A 22,243-nucleotide genomic window follows, 5' to 3' on the forward strand; every position below is an offset into this window, starting at 1 on the left:
AGGCTGGGGGGATCATATTTAATGGATGAATTAGGCAATTTTAGCAGCAGCGTTGTCTCTGCTGCACTGCACTCAGGAAGGTGAGGCAGTGGGGACAGAGGGTCCCTGCCCCATCCCAGTGGGGCTTTTAGGGGCACTGTGGGCATTCACAGATAACCAGACTTTCAGCTCATCATGTCCTGACTCCATTCCCCACATGGCTGGATGTGTCAGCCCTTTCCATCATTTCACCTCATCAATCTGTGATGTTAAAGCCCATGGTTTATTTATTTCTTTACTTCACTAATAAAGCACATTATCTACAATGATTAATTTTGCAATAAAGAAACAACACTACTACAAATGGTGGTCTAAGACAACCTAGGGGGACTCTACAAAGTTCACATCCTAAATCCATCTCTGTTAGCTGTGAAACATCATTCCTCAGAGTACTTGACTCGTTAATGTAATTCTTCTACAACCAAGTCTGTTGCTCCATCCTCATGTGGGGAATAAGCACCACTCCCGAGCTAAGGAATAATGAATTTACCAGTTTCGAGGGGGTTTGGTTCAAACCTCAAAAATGAGGATTTGTTACTTCACTTAACTGTGATACAACAGGATTATCTCAGACATCAGATATTCGTTCTCTTAGAGTACTGGTGACGGATGAGAATACTAAATGTAAGGAGGAAGGATAATGAATACAGAGCGGTATGGGCCTGTGAAAAAGAGAACTAGTCCAATTAACAGAATAATGAATTTCAGCTTGGTCGATAAATGTAATCATTTGGGTAAGATATTCTTTGTCTTTCATAAACTATTTGAAATCATACAAACATGACATTTTGATTAGAGCAAAAAAGACATAACGATAAGAGAGCCAAGTTGTCATAGATCAAACAGACAAAACCCCAGACTGATGGGTCCCACAGCAGAGGGAAAGACAGAGACAATACATTGCCTGCAGTGCTCCACAGGGACACGTCCTTCTGCACTCTGGTACTCTGCCAGCAGCCTAAAGGAACTATAAAAACACCACTGGCCAAGTGAGGGAGTGACACCAGCTGGAGGAGCTGGCCATGAGGTCCCCCCAGCCAAAGCCCTGGGCAGGGCAGCACTGAACCTTTGCACAGATTTAAAATGCAGTGACAGCTCTGGGCAGCAGCAGCTCAGGCCACTGGCATGGGATGTGCCACGCCAGGTGAGGGCAGGGGATCTCAGCTGGACACTGCTGTGGACAGGGGCCTGCACAAGGCCAAAGGCACAGGTGGAGGCAGAGTCCCCTCTGCCCCTGGTCCCCATGCTCAGTGCACCAACACACTGGGACCAGTGTGGAGACTCAAAGGCTACCTGGGTGCAGCACAGCACTGGGCCAAAGGGGCTCAGCTGGCACAGCAGATGCCAAGACAGGCACCCAGGGAGACATTACAAGAGATGCTGGTGAGAGAGGGCTCCAGCCCATCAAGGCACCACAAGGAACCAGGGTTAAAGCTTAAACTAAGCAGGTTAAGACTATAATGGGATATTTTTACAGAGAGGGCAATTAGCTATTAGGAATTCTTATCAGAGGTTGTAACGGGTTCTCCACTACTCATTTATTAACTCTGATCATGAAGATGGGATCTCTGTCTAATCAGCCAGCTCAGGTTCATTCAGGAATTCGGGGCAATCCTGCAGCCATGAAGACAGGAGTGACATGATCACGAGGGTCCCTTCTGCAAGCATGCAAGCTCTTAACGTCACCTCACACCCCTCTGCTTGCCCTCTTTACCTGACAGCTGCTATGTCAATGGTTGTACACATCTGTACAAGAAGAGGTTTTTAGACAGTGCAGACATAAATCGTGTGTGACCTCAGCGACTGTGGGTGCACGTGCATCACACGCCCAGGCCACCAGGCCAACGCCAGCAGCGGGGATGTGGGAGGGCTGAGATCGCTGAGGGAGCTCTGAGGAGCAGGATGGAGGAGCAGGAGGAGCAGGAGGCCTTGGCTCCAGCATCCCTGCTGCAGAGCAGCGAGACCGAGCCGCCGTGCCCGGCTGTGCAGGCGCAGCCAGCGGCTCCCCCGCCACCCTCAGGTCACTTGAACACGGATGGAAACGTCGGGCAGTCGGGGGATTTCATCTTCTTCATAAACTTCTTGAACTCTTTGTTCTTCTTGTCCCACTTGTAGATAGCTGTCAACAGGTACTGGGTCTTCACCTGGCGGCCCATGATGAGGAAGTAGTGGCTGAGGTTGTCCAGCTGATGGCAGGGACAGTCTGCCCCGTTTTTTAGGAACAGCACCAGCTTCTTCAGGTTCTTCTTTCGGATGGGCCCCAGCTTCAGTGCCTTCCTCTTCCGTGGAATGATCATCTTGTCCCCATTGTCCTTCTTCACTTCCTTTATGGTCATCTTAAGAGCTGCAAAACAAGACGGGAGAGGGGAAAAACAAAGCTCCTAAGCGGCGTTCAGCAGCAGCAATGCCCAGTCCCATTGCAGACACACAGCGCCCTGCTCCCCTCCTGCATTCCCCTTGTCTCTGCTCTGCTCCTGAATCCTCCTGCTCCATGGCATCACCCTGGCCACTATGACACTCCTACCCTTGCACCTGAGGTGAAGCTGCCCCATGCCCAGGACAGCACCAAGGTGAAACATTGACATCTTTGTTTCCCTTCCTTCAGCGAAGCACCCAGCACTTCCCATTTGTGAGGGGATTTGTTCAGCTGCCAAGCACAAATGTTAGCTGAGTAAATTAGGTGACTTCCCTGCTCTACAGGCATGAAGAGACTCTTGAAAGGATCATTTAAAAGGTCAATTTGGCTTCTCAAGCATTTGTTTGCAGTCACAGCAGCCCTCAGGTGCCTGTGAAAAGTTTCCAAGCACTGGATGTCTCTGCATCAGAGCCGTGGAGACCCTGGCATGCAGTCATGTGCCTGCACCTTCCCTGGGAGAAGGGAAGATATAACTTCCATGGAAAATCCTCTCCCCTCTTTGGGTTCAGCATTTTCCTGAGTTAATGGCAAAACCCCCTGCCCCCAAAAAAAGAAAAACAAGGTTTTTTGCCATGACCATGAAGAGGAATTTTGCATACATGGGAAAAATGATGAAAATGTGTTGTACATTAAAACATCATTTCTGTGCCATTTGGCTCTGCCTCATTTTTGGGAAAAGCACATATGGCCAAAAATTGCTAACATATTTTCATCATTTGGGAGTTCACTTCAGAGCTGCAGATAACTAGTGCTCAGAGAGGTGATTTGTTGGCTGCTGTCCCTTCTCATTAGAGTCTCAGGACAGTTGCAGGCAGTCCACAAGAACCTTTGGCTCTGGCAGGGAGACAGGTCCTCACAGCATCATTCCTTGAAGTCCTGCTCTGCTGGAACACGCAGCAGTGAACACGTGTTGCTTCCTGGATGGCAGCACTGCTCACTGTTCCAGACACAGATGGCAGCAGGACAGTATGCTGACATACCAAGCAGGCAGCAGAGACTCAGCATCACCCTCGTGCTCCCAGCCACTACCCTGGCAAGAGGAGCAATGGTGTTCGTCTGGCCCGTGCCAAAAACATCCCCTAGGTTTGCCAAGAGCCCCGTCATGTTACACTGTCATTGTATAAGAAAGTAATCTAGGACTGCAAACCTAAGAGAAATTTTCATTCCATCTGTCTTTCAAATTCAGGAGCTAAAGATACTCCAGCTTTAAGGAGCTAAGGATGCTGAACCAGATCAGTTTGCAACAAATCTGGAAAATGAAGTAAGTAGTTTTCAAGCAGCTCTAAACTCCTTGACATCAACTGGGCAGCAGTAGCAGCAACACCCCTCAGTGTCAGCCTCACTTCCTTTATTCATGCTGACTGGAGCCCTTGCACTAAGCACAGAGGCGGCCAGGGCAGGAGGGATGGTAAAACACCATTACAACAGCACAGCAAGAGACTTTTGCAAAATGGCTTGTTTGCAAACTGCTTTGCTGAGATCACTGCAAAATCTGATCATTTTTGCTAGAGGAAGAAGAGCAGCTGCCAGCTAGGGGAGGTGCTGATCTACTCCAAGTATCACACACCACTGAAGACAAAGAAGGCCTGGTAATGCTGTGCTGTGGGAGCTCGCAGCTGCTCCCTTCCCTGCACACAGCAGTTTGTGATCCAGCAATGCAGGTTCATGGGAGCTGCCCAGGGGAACCATAAATCCAGATGTAAACCAAAACCTCATCCAAACCTTGCTCGTGCAGAGCAGCACACAGAGCCAAGATGGGATAATGCCAAGGGGGATGAAGGAGGAGGCTGACCAGGGGTGCAAATAGTTTGTGTCAGGCTCTGTTCTTCCCAGCAGCAATGGCCTCATAACCAGCAAGAGCCTGCAATGCTGCCCAGGTAAACACAGCCTGGCTCAGGGACCACCAAGCCTCCTCTGCCTTTGGTGCTGCAGGCTGAGCAGTCACACAAGCACAATGATCTCTGCTCAGCCCTCATTGCTCTGCAGTGGCCTGGCTCCCCAAATTCCCCTTGTTCACTTAATTGGGCCACATTCTCCAAGTCCCAAGCCACATTCCAGGTGAGATTCCTGGGTATGAAAGCTGTGTTCCACAGTGGCAGGCCAGTCACAGCTTTGGCACGTCCCACGTGCAGCAGGAAAACGGTGCCTGAGGGAACATTCATTCCATCCTGCTCTAAGAGCTCACCAGCACGCCGTGGGAGGCAGCCTCCAGCTCCTGGCTTTCCTAGAACATGGCATTTGGTGGGGGAACCGTGGCTCGGGCGGGACGCTTGGAGTCTTGGCTCCAGGACCCAGCTGAGCTGCCAAAGCAAACAGCTTCCTCACTGGGAACCGTGGCCTCTCCACTCCCCCCATGCTGCATCAAATCTGTCTCAGCACCGAGTGGGAGAGGGGCCAGAATCGCCTCTGAGATCCCAGGACACGCTTGCTCAGACAGACCAAGGAGCTGACCCCAGCAGAGCATGTGCCACCTTTCGGCTGCACTGTGACCACTGGCTGCTTCAGCATCAGCTGTGGACTGCTGGCAGCACCAGCCCCTGCCACTCTGCATGGCCCACGAGGGCTGCAGGATCCACATGCCACCCACAAGCCCTTCTTACCATTTACCTTCATGGGACACACACGTGTTCCAGCACAGCCTTCTCCAAGGACGGCACTGTACCAGGACAGTCACAGCTGAGAGCAGGAGCCCCAGTGCCCTGTTCACAACCCACTACCATGCCCCATCCCTGTTCCCCACTGGCTCCTCCACCCCTCTTTTTCAGCACAGGACAGGACACCCTGGGACTAGGATGCTGCATCTCCTGTTCTCCTGCCTGCTCGGGCAGGGGCCCCACTCCAGCACCTCATGTGCAGGAAAGGGAATGCTCCACTGTTCCTTCAGCCTCATTTTTCCTTCCTATAGAAATCACTGAGAAGGAAGAAACCTGCCAGAAGACACATTAGGGCTGTAACAGGAGAAGGCTGCAGGCAAGGACCCGTCAGTCACAGAGAAAAAATAAACAGCATGTATTGATTGTTCTGCAGTCCCCAGTGCTACAGAGCCCGTTCAGCAGGATTCCCTCAGACCCCAGAGAAAGGGCAGAAACAATAAATAAAATCACTAAGAGAAACAGAGCGTGGAATGAACTCCTGGAGTAAGAAACAAGCGCTGGCTGCAGCCCAGGGCAGAGGGGGAGGCGGCTGCGGGGGCACTGGAGGCCGATCTCCTGCTTCCTCTTGCATCCATCGCTGCCTCAGCACACCAGCACCACACTAAAATCTACACCACAGTTACCCCCACATACCTGATCCAGCCCCCTGTGCTGCTCTGTGCTCAGGCCAAGATTCTGGCACCCCTCACTGACATCTACTCCAAAGCTGTCTTACCCTCAGAGGAGCAGCCAAGCTGCCTCAAAACAGCACCCCAGAGTCTACGTTCATCCTTGCACAAACAAACGCAAACCCAGAGTTCTGCTGGACCATGAGGTCGGCAGTCTCCTGGCACCCCTCTGACCCCCAGCATCTTGTCCAAGATCTCGCCTGCCTTTTCTTTACAGTTTGTGTTCCCAGCTGACTGCAGCTCTCTTCCTGCACTGTACTCTAGACCGACTCCAGGGCTGCTACACAGCCACTTCCTACACTGGCACAGTCACACTTCTGCGGGGGGCAAAGTGGTCATCACCTCTTTTCTGTAACAAGCTGCTGGGATGTACGAGAAACCTGCAGTAATGACACAGTGGGAATCAGTGCAAGACCTACCAACAGCTGCCCCGTGCAGCACATGTTAGTTTAAACATTTATTGTACATGTCTGGCTTTGATGAGGATCTGTAACCTGTCAGCTGCCAGTGTTTACCTTGGAGGACGTGCATGAGAAACCTCAGGCTGAAGGTTTGGGAGTTTATAATAGCGCCAGATAAACAGCTTTCCTTGAGAAATCACCCCATGACAGTAACTCCACAAGACTAAACAAAGATCCAAGGGCCATGCACTGTGCTTTGAGAAAACTTCCTGAAGCCAATGCCTCATCCACTAGCCACTCCGTCTGCTGAGACATCCTTCTCACCCCTGCATTGCCTTCCCTCACAGGGCACAGGTAGGACCTGCATTGCATCCTATCCCGTGCTCCTGCTCCCCAGCTGGCTACAGATGGGCCACATCTGCCAAGAAATAATTCCATCCTTTGGACACTGTCACCACCGTCTTTCCCAATAACAACTTACACTGCGGGCAAGTCACTGTCCCAAGGCAGGGAATTCTTCTGTTTTGGCCTCTGCTCCCCGTTGTGTAACTGTCCCGGAGCAGGGGAGGATATTTAGCAGCACAAGTTGATGACAAGCGTGTGGTTAAGTTTGTATTTCCCTTCTCAGCACTTGCTTACCAGCAGGACACCACCTCAGCTCACTCCTTGCACACGTCTGGCAAGGGGACAGGTATTGCAGTGAGCCACCAGCACCAGACCCACTGCTGCCACTGGCCAGTGCCCCTCGCTGCTCCTCTGGGATGAAGGTCTCCCAGCCCCCGGACTGGGGCAATGCCTCTGCATCACCACAAGCCCGGGCAGGGAGCTCCTATCCAGAGCAGGTGTGCTGGTTCCAGAGGCTGGTTATCCCTCCCCACCGTCTCTCCCAGTGTGTGCACTGAGGCAGGGGCAGCTCCGATTCAGCTTCCATGGTTGGCGCGGAACAGAGCTCTGAGCACCTCCCACACCCCAGCCAGGCCACGCACTGAATGTCTGCTTCCACTCCCCAGCCAAGCCAGGAGTATGCACATTCCTGGGAAACTATTACATGGGTGTTTCTGTTGATGCTTTTCCCTGTTAGAAAAAGCCTGCGCTGAACTTGGGACTTCTGGCATGCCAAATCTGCAGGAGAGTTGAGAATTCATTTCCAGCAGAAAGGGTAGCACACCAGCATGCAGAGCAGGTTTGGGTTTGCATAAGCACGCTCCAGTACAGGGCACATTCAACTGCTAATCCCCCAGGAATGCACACCTTGTTCAATATGCCTTTAATAATCTTCTGGGAAAGTTACATACACCAGCAAGGATGTCAAAACCAGTTAATTCTGGGTTTGATCTGAGAAAGTTAATATATTTCCTTGTGATAATTTTTTTTTAATGAAGTTCAGTTCACCTCTGATTGTCTGACTCACTCACCCCTTTAGGACAAAGCTTTCAAGTAGCTTTGCATTTTTTAACAACACCCACCTCCACATACCCACACTGACATCTAGAGGCACATGTGCCTGGCCTTGAGGACAGACTGCAGGACACAGCAGCACCACTGCGGGCAGGGAAGGGTGGCAGTCCCAGTCTAGCCCACACAGGAGCCATGCTGCCCCGTGGGAAGCCTCCCTGTGCCTAGAGTGCTCCTCCTTACCAAACTCGCTGGCACACAGGTGCTCCACAATGGCCTCTGACTTCATCTCGTTGTCACAAGGGGGACACACAGTCGTTCCTGGCAAGAGAAAGAAGTGAAGACAGTTGAGAGGTGGCGAGAAGCCAGCACAAGCAGCACTGCAGAGCCAGACTGCCAATGCTGTCAGACCATCACCCTCGAAGGGGATCCATGCCCATGCACCCTGCCATGGGCTCCCAGCTCCCATTTGTGAGGGACAGCACCCTACTGGGTGTAAGGAACCATCCACCAGCTCTCAGGGCAGCACTGGCCATAGGCAGCCTTCTGCCAGCCCCACTCCAATGCTGCCAGTGGCCCCAAGGCCAGGCACAGGCAGCTGCTAAGTGCAAAAGGACAGCACTGGCAAAGAGAAGAGTTTTTAGGGCCAGGCCCTCAGCTGAGGGGAGTGGCTTGCCAAGGGGCATGGCCCACAGCCTGCTGACAATCCCTCCCCATGGCATGCCAAGACAGGCACACAATGCCCGAACCCCGGCACAGCAGCAGGATGCTGCCCAAAGATGGCTCAAGCCCCAAGGTGCTACCCTGGTGCCAGGCAAGGGGGTTCAGTACTGGGACAGCCCAGTCCAGTGTTCCCCTCAGTACTGGGGACCATCCCACAGACTGCCCAGGAAGGCCTTTGCCACCATCTCTCCTGTCCCAGAGCAGCCCTGGCTGGGGATGGACCAGCACAGCTCCTGTGGATGCTGCCACCACCAAGAGTGGTCATCCTCTCTGTTTTGAGCCCAGGGCAGCCTCATGGCTCCAGCAGAGCAGAGCCATCTGCCTCTTGGGAAATGCCAGCCCAGGGGATTTCACTGGGATCTGTCCTGGGAGGAAAGCTCACTCCATCCAGAGAATAAGACTCTGTTTCCAGGCTCCCATCTGCAGTTGGAGAAGACCACCCAGCAGCACAGACATAGACTTGAGCTACTGGCAGATGAATTTATTGAGCTGGGAGATGCTGCTTGTTCCTGGTCCAGCAAGACGGAGGGCTCTTCCCACACAAGGGAGTTATTCTCAGGGACAACACTGCAGCAAAACATCTGCCAGTCCTTGCATGTAAACAGAACACTCATGGCCTTCCAGCCCTCAGCCAGGCCAGCAAACCCACAGCATTGCTGGAGCAAAAACGCAGAGAGGTGTCACAGAAAGAGGGGTGCAGAGCCAGCATGGCTGGCGAGGGAGGCACAGCCACAGCCATAGTGTCGTGTCTCCTCAGCCACAGATGCCCCACGGGGATTCAGGCCAGACATTTGTTTTCTGTGGCTTGTTTTTTCCCTGTCGCCACCCCCAAATCTCTTCTGTGCCAAATGCTAATTCCTGGGGACACGTACCATGACTTTATTAATCACACATGCAGAGCAATTGACCTTTTGCTCACTCCTATGTGCAAGTCACACGTGAGCCTTCACAGGACCAACATCCACCTCCCCACACTCTGTACCTCTGAAAGCTGCCCATCACCTGGGTAAACTCTTTTTCCAGAGCCCTAAAATGCAACTGTCACCATCACTATCTCACTCAGAGTAACACAGGCAGAAGCCAGCCTTTGTAGATATGATGGCATCCCTAACACTTTATTTTTAAAATCAGCAGTCAGAGTATTTCTTTCCAGGCTGCACATCTAATGAGCTCATGACAAGGGAGAGAGGAAGGAGACACAGACCCAGCCCTCCATCTGCTGCAGAGCCAGGAGTTCATCACCGTGCTGGGGACCACCATCAGAACAAACCATGCCAAGCACTTCCATCGGTCTCAGCAGCCAAAAGTGCACATGAGGAGGCTGCCAAGCCTACACCAGCCAGACAAACATGAAAGCCACCACTGCATCCACTCTACGAGCTTTTCAGGCAACCAATTAAAATAGAGAAAAAAAGCAAACAAAAATGGAAAATAAGACTTATTGTTTCCTAGTGCAAACACAGGCTTTTTTCTAGCTATGCTCCAGCAGCCCCTGAACAGGCTGTAACACACCCAAGGTGGCAGAGACCCCTGCCTTGCTGCACCAGGGCCCAGAGCCAGCAACCATCCTGTGGGCTGGACGTGGGAGCCCCTGGGTAGCCCCTTCCACAGGCAGCAGCTCCACTTATGCACAATCTCCCTGCCCTAACTTGATCAGGCTGCTCAGAGTCCCACCAAACCTGATCATGAATGTTTCCAAAGACGGGGCATCCACCACATTTCTAGGTAATCTGTGCCAGTGTTTTACAACCTTCACTGCAAAAAACTTCCTCCTTATATCCAATCTAAATCAACCCATTCTCCAGCCCTGTCTCCTGCAGCCCTTTCACAGCACAACAGGACTGCAGGAGACACTGTCCCCTGTCAATGGGAAGGAACACTGTCCTCTGCCCTGGGTCACCTCATTACTACTACAGTCAGGAACACAAATACTGGGGGCCTGGCCAGCTCCTGCACTGCTCTGTGCCCCAGGAAAACTGCTGATCTGTGGAGCCACAGCTACCCCAAAACTGCAAGCCCTCCCATCCCTCCTGAGGCACTACAGCAGACATCTCCAGCCCACCCCTGGGGCCCACTGCAGGCTGGCTGGGGCCCATCTGCTGCAGCTGACGGCTCTGCTCCAAGCACAGTCTCAGCCTGTCTCCAGCTCACTTGTTCCCTGCTGACCATTTTCCAATGCCTGGCTGTAGAGCCAGCTTACTCCAGGGGCAAGAGAAGGAATGTGTAATGCTGTATTAATCTGCAACTCCCCTGATGCATCCTGTGGGCCTGCAGGCTTTACTGCCTGTGCTTAAAGAGAAAGGAATTCAGCAGGTCAGTTCTTTGAGAGGCAGAAACAAATTCCAATTTCAAGGTGTTAATGGGGAAAAATACTGAAAGAGTTTGTTCTTATTAGTACCAAGAGAAAAGGGGGGACACTGCTTGGTTCTGACCCTCTTTGAATCAACAGGAAACACTCCTGCGCCCAAGAGCAAAGGGGCTCCAGGAGCTGGTGCTGACAGGAAACACAAACGATGGACAGGGTGCACATAGCAGAACCCAGGCAGATGAAAGCAGCCTGAAAGGGACAAGGACTGAGCTGCAGGTCGCCTAGGACGACTCGACATCTGCGGGAGGTGGCAGCACCAGAGCTGAAGCAATGGGTGCCTCAGGGGTCATTAACAGATCCTCTGTCGCATGCGGGAGATCCAGTGGCGCTGGCTCACATCACAGCAGTGGCTGCAATTAACTCGGAGTTTGCTTTTTTCACTCCAAACTGTTGGAGGCACCACAAGAAAGCAGTAGTGTCCCACATCAGTGCTGCTTTCAGGACAGGTCTGAAAGGTGAAGAGAAAGTCGTTAAACTACTCAAAGGAAAACCTGGCAGATGCTGCTCATTTAGAAGACTGTTTCCAGGTCTTGGCTCATTAATGTCTGTGAAGTGAATGACCTGCACACAGCTCAGACTCTATTTCAGACCCTGGAAGGGGCAGCTCAGATCCAGTTGTCCCAGGAGTATGCTTGGCTGCAAGTCCCCGGGGAAATAAAAGCAACCTTTGTACCTGCAATACGGAACATGGCTGCGGTCTTGACCAAGGGTCCAGGTTCACATAAAACATACTAATTTAGAGCATTCCTGGAAAACAACGAGGTTTCTCCAGCAGTCACATCAGTAAGGGCAAACCATACCAAGGAAGCCAGTATGGCTGTGCTGCCACCACTGTGGGGAGAGGCTGGGTCCCTGGCAATGAGACCAGCCCGAACTCAGCCCCCCAAACCTTCCCACCCCTGGCACAAGCTTCACATTCCACCTGTCCTGGATGTCACTGCCGAGATGTGACATGCACTCCTGCTACAGCTCCCCTGGGTACTGAGCCTGGGTGTTCCCCTGTGCCTGCCATGCCACAGCCACGGTGCCACTGCCCTGTGCTGCCCTTGCACAGCTCCACAGACACCTCAGGGCATCCCCCTCTGCTCCTGTCCTGTGTCACAAGGGCTCTCCGAAGTCCTTTCAAGATGGGCAGGATGACACTGCACAGTCCCCATGCACTGGGTTACTTCTCCCAGTCGAGCACCACGTCCAGCCTTTGTCTGTACAGTTACTGCAAAGGGCAGGCGTCCCTGCAGACGAGCTCTGACACAGCACAGAAGCCACGGAAACCACTCAGCCCCCCCGCCTGCTCGTCCCCCAGCTCCTCCCGAGGGCCAGCACGATGCCCCCGTGGAATCAGGAGTGACAACTCCTTTCAGTGAGGCTCTGCTGGCCAAAAAGCACTGCACTCTCTGCCATCTCCCTCTACAAACATTCCTCCTGCCTGCCTTTCACAGTGCTCCAACAGCAAACGCTGAAGTGACACCAGGTTATTTATTTATTTTCCAGTTTCCAGCAACAAGCCAGACTAACTGCAACTTGAACAATCCAGTCTGCACCACAAAAGCGTGCTGCATGCAGTGGAAACAAACACGAACTACGTTCACTTTCCCTCGTCGCTTTTGGGCAGGTTTCCTGCTCCCTCTCCAGCCCCCAGCCCACCCGAGGGCAGGGCTGGATCTCCACTGCACGCCCAGCCACCAGCTGCCCAGCCTCTTGCCCTACGACGGCACTGGACGCGGGGGATCCTGCCAGGACTACTGTCACTGCAGGCTCCAGTCGGCCAGCACTTTGTGCCGTGGAGACCACACATCCTCCTGCTGCCCAGAGCAGCCCTGCAGGAGTCTGGCTCGGGAGCAGAACCAGGGCAGTGCAGTATCTGAGGGTCACACCTTGGTCCTTCAGAGCTGGAGCCCAGCGCCAATGCCTGGGGATCAGAGATCCCAGTGCAGGGATCAGAACAGGCACAACCCCATCATGTCCCAAACAGCGTGTCCCAAGGCTTTGGGAAAGGGGTGAGGAGCTGGCACGGCATCTCACCTTGCTTGGGACAGGAGGGCACGGACAGTGCTCAGAGGCTAGAGGAGAGCTGTTGCCCAGAAGAGTTCAGGTGAGCCTCCCGCCACAAGAGCCCTTTCAGTCCCACGTGGCCCCTCCTGGGCTAACATTTGCTCTGTCAGCTCAGAGAGGAGTGCCAGGACCAAGGCTGCAGCACGAGCCATGCCTTACCTTTGGGCCTGGAGACCTCGGTGGCATTGGGAGCTGTCATAGCAATGCAGACGTCATCCTGGGGAAACTGGTCACACTTGAGCATCTCTGGCCAGAAGAAGCCAAAGAACTGCATGACAGGCTCACAGGAGTCACGCACGGCCTCGCAGAGCCAGCGGCAGGGGTAGACCGGCCGGTCCAGGCAGACGGGGGCAAAGAGGGAGCACAGGAAGACCTGAGTGCCCATGTGGCAATTCTTGTTGAGCAGTGGCACCCAGCTGCTCGCCTGGTGCTTCACCTCTGCCATGGTCTCGTGATCCAGCAGGTTGGGCAGCACCATCTTGTCGTAGCCCACGCTGTGGCAAAGCCGCAGGTCGGCAGGGATGGCCACGCACTGGTGGGGCTTGGCGTAAAAGCGCCCGCCAGGGTAAGGGCCGAGGTCTGACTGGTAGCTGACATAGTCGTACTCGCTGGCCACGCCGCAGGCCAGCAGCCCGACGGCCACCGACACCAGCGCCCGCAGGGCGGCCCCACCGGGCCCCCCCGCGCTGCCCATCGCCGCTCCCCGCCGGGCGCCCCGGGGGACCCTCCTCGCAGCCCCGCCGAGGGCCCTCCGCTGCCCTTACCCACTCCCCTCGCTCGCCGCCGGCAGACCCCTGCAGAACGCCGCCCCGCCCCGCCCTGCCCTCCGCTCCGCTCCGCTCCGCTCTGCTCTGCTCTGCTCCGCTCCGCTCCGCTCCCGCCGCCGCCGCCCCCGGCCCCGGCCCCGGCCCCGGCCCCGGCCCCGGCCCCGGCCCCGGCCCCGGCCCCGGCCCCGGCCCCGGCCCTGCTCTGGCCGCGCTCCGGCCGCGCCGCGGGTTTGTGAGCCCGCAGCAGCCAATCAGCGCGGCGCCGCCCGCCGCGCGCTCGCCCGCCGCTGTCAATCAGCGGCCGCAGGAGCCAATCCCGCCCCGCCCCGCCCTGACGGTCCCACAGCCCGGCCCCGTAACTCAGCCCGGTAACACAGCCCGGCCCCGTAACTCAGCCCCGTAACACAGCCCGGCCCCGTAACTCAGCCCCGTAACACAGCCCGGCCCGGTAACTCAGCCCGGTAACACAGCCCGGCCCCGTAACTCAGCCCCGTAACTCAGCCCGGCAACACAGCCCGGCCCCGTAACTCAGCCCGGTAACACAGCCCGGCCCCGTAACTCAGCCCGGCCCGGTAACTCAGCCCGGCCCGGTAACTCAGCCCCGTAACACAGCCCGGCCCGGTAACACAGCCCGGCCCGGTAACTCAGCCCGGTAACACAGCCCGGCCCCGTAACTCAGCCCGGCCCGGTAACTCAGCCCCGTAACACAGCCCGGCCCGGTAACACAGCCCGGCCCGGTAACTCAGCCCGGTAACATAGCCCAGAACAGCCCGGCCCCGTAACACAGCCCGGTAACACAATCCAGCACAACCCGGCCCGGCCCCTCAGCACAGCCCAGCCTAGCACAGCCCGGCCCGGCCCCTCAGCACAGCCCGGCGCCGCCTGCAGCGGCTGAGGGCCCGCGGGGCCCGGCCTGGCAGAGTGCAGCCGGGGAGCTCGGGGGTCCCTCCTCTGGAATCTCCACAGCTCTCCTTCCTGCTGCTGCCTTCGACTCAAACAACTTTACTACTTAAAACAGGAACTACACCTCATTGAGAGGTAAATGGAAGAGGCTCTGCGGCGTGGGAGCCTGAAAGAGCCATTTTCACCCGAGGGCCAGCAGAAGAGAGCAGCCAGTTAGCAGCACTAACGAAGTGAAGAATTTAGCAGTAAACGAGGGACCCGGGGAATGCAAGAGGCAGTTGGATGGAGCGGGCCCTTTCCTGCTACTTGGGCTCAGGAAATGGTGGCAAAGCAATGACCACTGTTTGTACCAAGAAACAGCTGCAAAATGGACTTCTCATTCCCTGAGAAATTCTGAAATACGCTTTTAACAAAACTAGTTTAGAAACACTGAAACATTTAATTTTGAGAAATTAGAAAATAATGCTGTGTCCCAGGAAACAGGTGTAAAGTGGAACAGGGTACCGATCTAAATATTTATTCACACATTCTGATTTATACCCAGGTGTTACATCCATGGGCACAAGTCTCTGGTTGGGAACCAAACTGTGCCAGTGCCTCTCCATTTTCCATGGCAAGATCATATGAAAGTCTGGGATCCTCTCATTGCAGAGCAGCCATGAGTGTGCTTGGCTTTGGCAATGCTATGATCCTTCTGTTCCAGGCTGAGGCATGCAATAGGAATATCATAGGTAGGCAGGCAAGGTGAGGACTTGGGAAACTCTTCTTCAAAAGTTGGAGAGCTCTCCAAAAGCAACAGCAGGAACACTGCAACAAAACTACAGTCAGGGTTCCAGTTATCTGCAGGTCAGCAAATACCACACGGCAGCAGGTCAATGTCCTGCCACAGTCACCCCAGGGATACATGCCCTGGAGCATCCCACACTGACTCGTGGTTTCACTGCAGCCCTGACACACTGAACAGTAGCTGCTGGGCCTGCCACAGTTCACTTGATCCAAGCAGAAAGCTGGAGTTCAGCGTGCCTTGGCTGCTAAATCTAACCACAGGCGTGGCCTGGACAGTTCCTCAGCTTGGCCCAGGGAAGGTTTTTGCTGGCTCACTTCTCTCTTCTGTGGCTGATAGCCACATTCATGACAATAGCGCCTGGATGGGAAATCAAGAGTAAATTTTAAACTGAAATACAATTGACCAGCAAATACAATTGCTGGCAAACCATTTTTTATTTAAAAAATATAAGAAACCGGGGAGAAGGAGGAAAAAACCTAAACCAAATGAAAATGCCAACTCTGGTCTAGGCCACCAAATTGCATAATACACGATACCAAATCTCTTAGAAAGCAGCTGCCCAAGAAGGGCTGCTCTTCCAGCAGACCTCTTCCAGACTGCACACGAACTTTTCTGAGTGAAGTCTGTGCAGCCATATCCCTTCATAATTATGTAGCCCATTGGTTCTTAAATCTCTGCCTTGTCTCTAATGTCATAGCCATTTATTGCTGCCTTTCCCACAGGGGCTAACATTTTCTTATTGAATAATGAGACTCTTTGCACCACACACCATTCTGGCTGTCCCGAGACCTCTTGTGCCCTGTGAAAAGCCCAGTCCAATTAACTGTGCCTATTCCTGGCTCCATTGTTCATCCCAGGCACTCTGCCCTCATCTGCAGCTCGGCATCCCGCTCTGCACCATGTCCACCTGCGGTGGGTGCTCGGTGGTGACAGGGCAGGTGGCAGGTGACATGTCCCCATGCTGCTGGCAGGGGTGCTCTCCCACCTGTCCCATCCTCCCTGCCCACACTGGGCACGCTCTGCCTTGGCCACCTGGTGCTGGAATGTGCCTTTCCCTGCATGCTGTCCTGGGGAAACAGGCAGGCATGGGATAATAGAATATATTAGCCCCGAGTCCATTCAGGCCCTGGCTCTTTATGAACAAAGCCTGCTAAGTGAGCTGATTTTTGCCAAATGACTGGCTTTAGTACATGAGCAGTAAAGTGGAGCCCCCAAATACTCCCATGCAACAAGCTCTATTGCCCAGGTCTCATTGTTTTACTCCTGCACTTGAGGGCATGGAAGAGTCATGGCCTTGCCTGCCCTGGCATTTCTTATCCAGTTTCCCACCACTGCTTTAGCCCTGTCTCAGCCCTAGCAGAGGCAGCAGTGATGGGGGAGATGAGAGAAACTGGCTGTGGGTCCCCACAGTCCCTGTCCCAGGGCTCACACTGTCCCTTGGTGCCCATGCCCCCTCTCTGGAGGCAGATGGCATGTACCAGCAGAGGCAGCCCACCTGCCGTGTCCCTACATGGAGAGCCCACCATGCCACCCCTGCAGCAGGAGAAAGCTCCTGGACACCCCCAGGGAATATTTGCTTTAGGTTAGAACCCCTCAGTTCACTGAAAGCTGATAGCCCCTGCCAGGGTCAGTCCCCGAGGAGGATGTTGTTTTTGCCATGTTTGTTTTCTGGTTTTCTCAGCAGATTGCTCCAAGACTCCAATAACACTGATGCAGCCAGGAAAACTCCTTCACCCCGTGGTCAGGGAATGTGCACATGGAGGTTTTGCAGCTGTGGGGACCCAGTCTGATGCTTCAGCCTGGTGCTCAGTGCCCCTGGGGCTGCAGGAGACACCTTCACCAAAAGCTGGCCAGCAGCAGGGCCATGATCAAGGCATCCAGCAATTCCAGCCAATGTCTCCTGTTTGTGTGAAATTAGCACCAATAAATGCTATAACTATACACGACCAACAACGGGTTTACTAGCTAACATATAAAGGACTACAAGAGCTAATGCCTTCAGCACTGCTGAAACTCTTGACCGTCTGCCCCTAGTCCCAGGAGGGAACTGATGGCAAATGTTTACAGGGGCTTATAAATATTTATCCTGTAATAACTTGCTGCATTACGGCACATTCTTCTCCACAAGGCTCAGCTTTGCTCTGGACCAGGTGCAGGCTGCTGAGAGGGTCTGTGGCATATATAAAGTTTGCCTGAATAACATACAGCAAGTGCTGGTGTTCAATAAAACAGCAGCAGCCAAGCTGCACGCGTGAAAGGCACTGCAAGTCATTTCTTAGCCAACGAAAGAAAAATGTGGCTGGGGAGCACAGGTGTGCAGGCGCATTGGTGTGGGTACAAACCCCTTCTGCGTTGCCAGAGTAACCTGGGGAAGTGCTGCAAGTGACTGGGGAGGTATAAATCACATTGCTGATGTGATGGAAGTCTTGGCCCAAGAGTGGCCCTGTGCTTCCTGAGAACACAGGGACCCTCAGCTGCTTTTGGGAGGACCCCAAAGGAAGGGAGCAGGAAACTAGCCCACCATGAGGAAACATCTCCTCATGCTTCTTGCTCTTCAGCAATTCTATCTGCTCTCTTCCCTCTAAAAATTTTTGAAGCATCTGTCCACTTATTTATTTATCCTTCTCATTCTAAATGATTTGCAAGAGCATAAGATGCCTGTGGTTTGGAAACCATGTGATAATCTCCAAGCTGGACCAGAGATGGAGTTCAGAAGTACTTTCTAACAGGAGTAAATAAGCAGATTGGAAGGGCTCCATTGTGTATATTCTAGGTTGCTATTTTCTTAACCCTGTCTCATTAAGATGGATGGAGTTTCTGCTTATTAGTAATTTGGCAAGTTCCTCTTTGTGTACACTCTGCACTTCTCACTAATGATGCTGTGCTTCAGTGATTAACAAAAGAGATTTCCAGCATAGTCAGTGAAAACACAGCCACCACTTGGGGCACTGGGACGGAAACCCAATGTTCTGGAGATGCCCTCTGTGGAAGACAAGGAAATACAGGGAACCCAGCAAAGGAGAAGCTGCTGGTCATAAAACTTTTCCTGACACTCAAATATTTTGACCTGAGGACATTGGTTCTTTGATTTACATGCATAATTGCAGAGCTGACAGAGCCTGTAACAAAGTGATTCAGAGCCCTTCCTCTGCTGTTCTCAAGACACATCCGATGGAGATGAAGCTGGCACTGCTACTGCCTGGATTTACAGCTGGCCATTAAAGTATGTTTACAAGTCTTTAGTACAGTGTACACATCTAGTAAATCATTGATTGAACGAATAGCTTCTCCTGTCATGCTCCCTCTCAACTTTTCCTACTACTTTGGTACCCAGCCCAGAGCCTGTGTCCAGTGGTGGTGGCCAGCCAATGGCAAGTGTGCATGCATGTGGTACCCAAGCAGGCAGACACATGGACCCACACCTGCACATGTAGCCTGGGCTGTCACTGACATCGAGATGCTGTTGGACACACACCTGCAGGAAAAACCCCATGCAGATCCTCAGCATGAAGGTCAGCTGATCTGGCCTTACCTACACACAGTGAAAGGTATTCTTGCTGGCCTTCTTGCCACCATGTATTCAAATCCCTTAGTGCTCTTGGTCACATTGCTCTTGAACCTGGCCAGACCAATCACTTGCACAGGGCAGAGTCCAAAGTGTGTACACAATGAACCAGAGAGGCAGCTGTTCCTTCCTGGGACACTCATGAGACAAGAGAAGGAAATCGGGGACCTTTTGCCAACCTGTCAGCTGCCTTCCAGTGGGCCAGCTGGCTGCATGGGCCACATGCCATGTGAGCACATGCATGGCCCACAAGCAGCTCCTCTCCATGCAGTGCTGACCAGAGCCGTGGCTGCCTGCAGGCTGGGTCCCCCCAGCACCAAGGATTCTCACCAAGGAAGGAAAGCCAGGCCAGGCAGGGCTTGTGTTTGCTGCACAGACAGAGTGGAAGAAAAGCAGGATGGAAACAGGGCACAGCCCCAAGTACATGGGAAACAACATCCCTTTTCCCTGGAACCAAGAAGCGTTGCACACAGCCCACACAGCAAACTGCACTGGAGCCTTCCTTGCAGCAAGAAAAAAATGCCGGGTTTGGTGTTTTACTGAGCATGGCAGTGGCTGGGGCTGAGGAGCAGCAGGAGCTGTGGGCCCCCACCACAGCTCATTGTGCCATGCACAATAAGCATCTGGCCAGCTGTGCAGTCATCTGTGGCCAAACCCTCACTCTTGTGGCCACAGAGCTGGGCAAAGGCCAAAGGGTAAAGGGCAAACCATGGGAGCAGAAACAAAGCTAGATCAGCTCATTCATGCAAACCTTTTCAGGAGCTTTTGGTGGCAGGATGAGCAGCCACAGGAGTGCAGGACTTGCTGCCTGTGTGTGAATTACCATCAGGACACACAGCCTGTCAGGACCTATGCACTCACTATGCAGTGGTTGAAAAGGTGCAGGATCTTGGAGGCTTAATTAGAAGGGAACCACAAGGATCATCTACGTCCAACTCCTGGCCCTGCTCACATGCCTGAGGATCCCACCCTGTGCCTGAGAACGTTGTTCAAACACTTGAGCTCTGGCAGGCTTGGGGCCATGACCACTGCCCTGGGGAGCCTGTTCAGTGCCTGACCACCCTCTGGGGGAAGAACTTGCCTCGCTTCTCATTGTCACCCCCTCATCAGCATGTACAGCATCCACCTCTGCTCAAATCCTACTGTAGTATCCTCAAAGTTAAGGTCTCATTTAAGCACTTTTCTGAATAAAAACTTGTTAAGAGAAATGCCTGCAAGACAAGGCCAGTCCTACTCTCCCTCCTCTTTTTAACAGTGAGAAAATGTGGTGGCTTTGCTCCAAGGCAGCTTTGCCTTGGGATAGAGAGAAAGGAGCCTGGGCACTCTCCTTCCATCCCCACATCCAGCTGGTGCTAGTGCTGGCTTCTGAGGTAGACTGTGAGATGTTGACTTAAGGCTGATTCCCTGGGGCACAACATGCTGCCTCTCAGTTTCAGGGTTTTAATGGACTGGCAGGGTGTCTGGGAAGGAGGAGAGGGAAACAGAATTTTCTTTTTCCCATAAATAATTTTATGAAAGATTTTAAGAGATTTAAAGAAGAATCTCTTCCCTCCCTTCCCTCTTTCTCAGCCGTACTGTGCATTTTAAGTTGTTTGTGGAAGGGAATTAATTAGCACAGGCAGCAGAGCCCAAAGCTCTGCAGCAGCCCAACTTCTGCACAATGGAGATCCAACGCTTTCTCCCCTGCCTGGGAAACACATGCCCAAAATCCAAGTACATACATTTTTTCTAACCTAATTCATTTTCTAGATTGATGGAGAAAATCCATAGCAAATATTTATGACTTTGCAATAAATAACCCTCACAGAAGTTACAAAAGAGTTCTGGCGAGTCTCAAGGTAACTTTCAACGAATTCCAGGGGTCAGGGCAGACTGGGATACTGAGCCCATAGTGCTCGAGCCTTTGGCTCATCTGTTTTGAATTATTGGTATTACTCAGTGTAGCATTGCTCTCAATGGAGTAGCTGTGCTGTGATTCCATGCCATATTTTATTTCTACGGCAGGAGAGAAGCTTCAATAATTATTAGTTGTACTCTGTTGTAGCCCACAAAAAAGCCAGGCCCCAGCAGGGAGGGGCTGGTCCTGCTGGTGTTTGTGGGCTGGCCAAGGAAGGTGTCTGTGCCCCAGTGACAGCACTCAGCACCAGACATGCTGCCTTTTCCTGCCAGTTTCCATGGACTGCCGAGGCTCTGGTGCTGCTGGAGAGGTGGCAGCGTCCCAAGGTTCTGCTGAAGGCAGCTGAGGATGCTGGAGCCAGCGAGGGGCAGTGGGAGCTGCATCCCAGGAGCCACGAGTGGGGCTAGGACGGGGCGAGCTCATCCCACTCATCCTGCTTCATCTTCAGGGCGAGCTCATCCCACTCATCCCGCTCCATCTTCGTTAGCTCTTAATCACCACAGCGCAAGGAGAAGCCGCTCGCTGCTCTCCCGGGCATGGGCTCCTTTCAGGCCTTTCAGAAAACAGGGTCAGACGTGTCTTCTGACCTGTGACCTGTCGCTTCCCTCCTCGCCATAATTATCTAATACAGCGCTCTCCCTGCCAAGTACAATGAAACAATTTGTCACTTCAATTGTCTGTCAGTCAACACTGGGGCCTTTTCAACAGGCCAACACATGTTTTTTGAGAGCTTGTCAGCAAGGGCTGTCTGGCCAAGCACATAACCATGGAAAATGGAACCTTTGTTAATTCTGGTTCTTAGAAAAGTAAATCCATTCACTTGGTTTTTTTCAGGCCTTCAGTTTGGAATTTGCACAAGAAGCTGAATTGCCCCTGATCCCTAAATGATTGGTCAGAGGATTTGCATGAGGAAGCAGAAATTAATTATTCTTTTCTTTTCTTTTTATTTTCTGTAATTGTGTGTTTAGAAATGAGATTACATTCTACAGCAGCACGAGGGGCTGAGGGAGGAATTGCTTTGCATTTGTTTAGCTCCTTAGAGTTAAGATCACCTAATCGTTTCAAGCATTTCCTAAGATTCCCTCTCTCTTTTTCTGCTTTAATGACCAAACAAAGATTGTGCTGCTTCCCGGGGAACTTTTCTGGCAGCTGAGCTCAGCAGTGGGAGCCAGGGGCTTATCCCTCTGCCGAAATAGTCTTAGAATCACACAATCACTAAGGTTGGAAAAAACATCTAGGATCACAGAGTCGAACCATTAACTAACTCAGTGCTGCTCTTGGCTTGAGGCCACAAAATGCATTGCAGAGCCCATGGGCTTGTGGTGGCTCCTTGTGTTGGAGGAAGGGTGTCAGGATTCCAGCCAGCCCAGGAGGAAGTTGCTGGTTGCCCGATCCACACGTCTGGTCAGCACCAGCTGGGCTGCCTGTGCACGGCAGGGTGCTGGGAACATCCCAGTGGGGTCAGCTGAGCTCTCAGGACACAGACCTGCCAGTTCCAAGCCCTGCAGTCATGCTCCTGTTCAGACAGTAAAACTGATAGCTTTGTTGATAGCACAAACTGGTAGAGAAAAAAAACCCTTCATTTTTTGGTACTACTTACAACTTCCT

At 53.0% G+C, this 22,243-nt stretch overlaps 1 protein-coding gene across 1 annotated transcript; it reads right to left on the reverse strand.

Moving 5' to 3' along the window:
• Positions 1 to 243: 243 nt before the first annotated feature.
• SFRP1 (secreted frizzled related protein 1) lies at positions 244 to 13,425 on the reverse strand. Its single transcript, XM_014890864.2, has 3 exons — positions 12,876 to 13,425; positions 7,817 to 7,894; positions 244 to 2,383 (listed from the first exon to the last, which is right to left on the reverse strand). Exons 1-3 carry the CDS (start codon positions 13,408 to 13,410, stop codon positions 2,061 to 2,063), a joined length of 936 nt encoding a protein of 311 aa, XP_014746350.2. The 5' UTR covers positions 13,411 to 13,425; the 3' UTR covers positions 244 to 2,060.
• Positions 13,426 to 22,243: the final 8,818 nt, after the last annotated feature.

This window comes from Sturnus vulgaris, chromosome 28 (assembly GCF_052056855.1).
Source record: "Sturnus vulgaris isolate bStuVul1 chromosome 28, bStuVul1.hap1, whole genome shotgun sequence".
In the NCBI taxonomy this organism is placed as follows: domain Eukaryota; kingdom Metazoa; phylum Chordata; class Aves; order Passeriformes; family Sturnidae; genus Sturnus; species Sturnus vulgaris.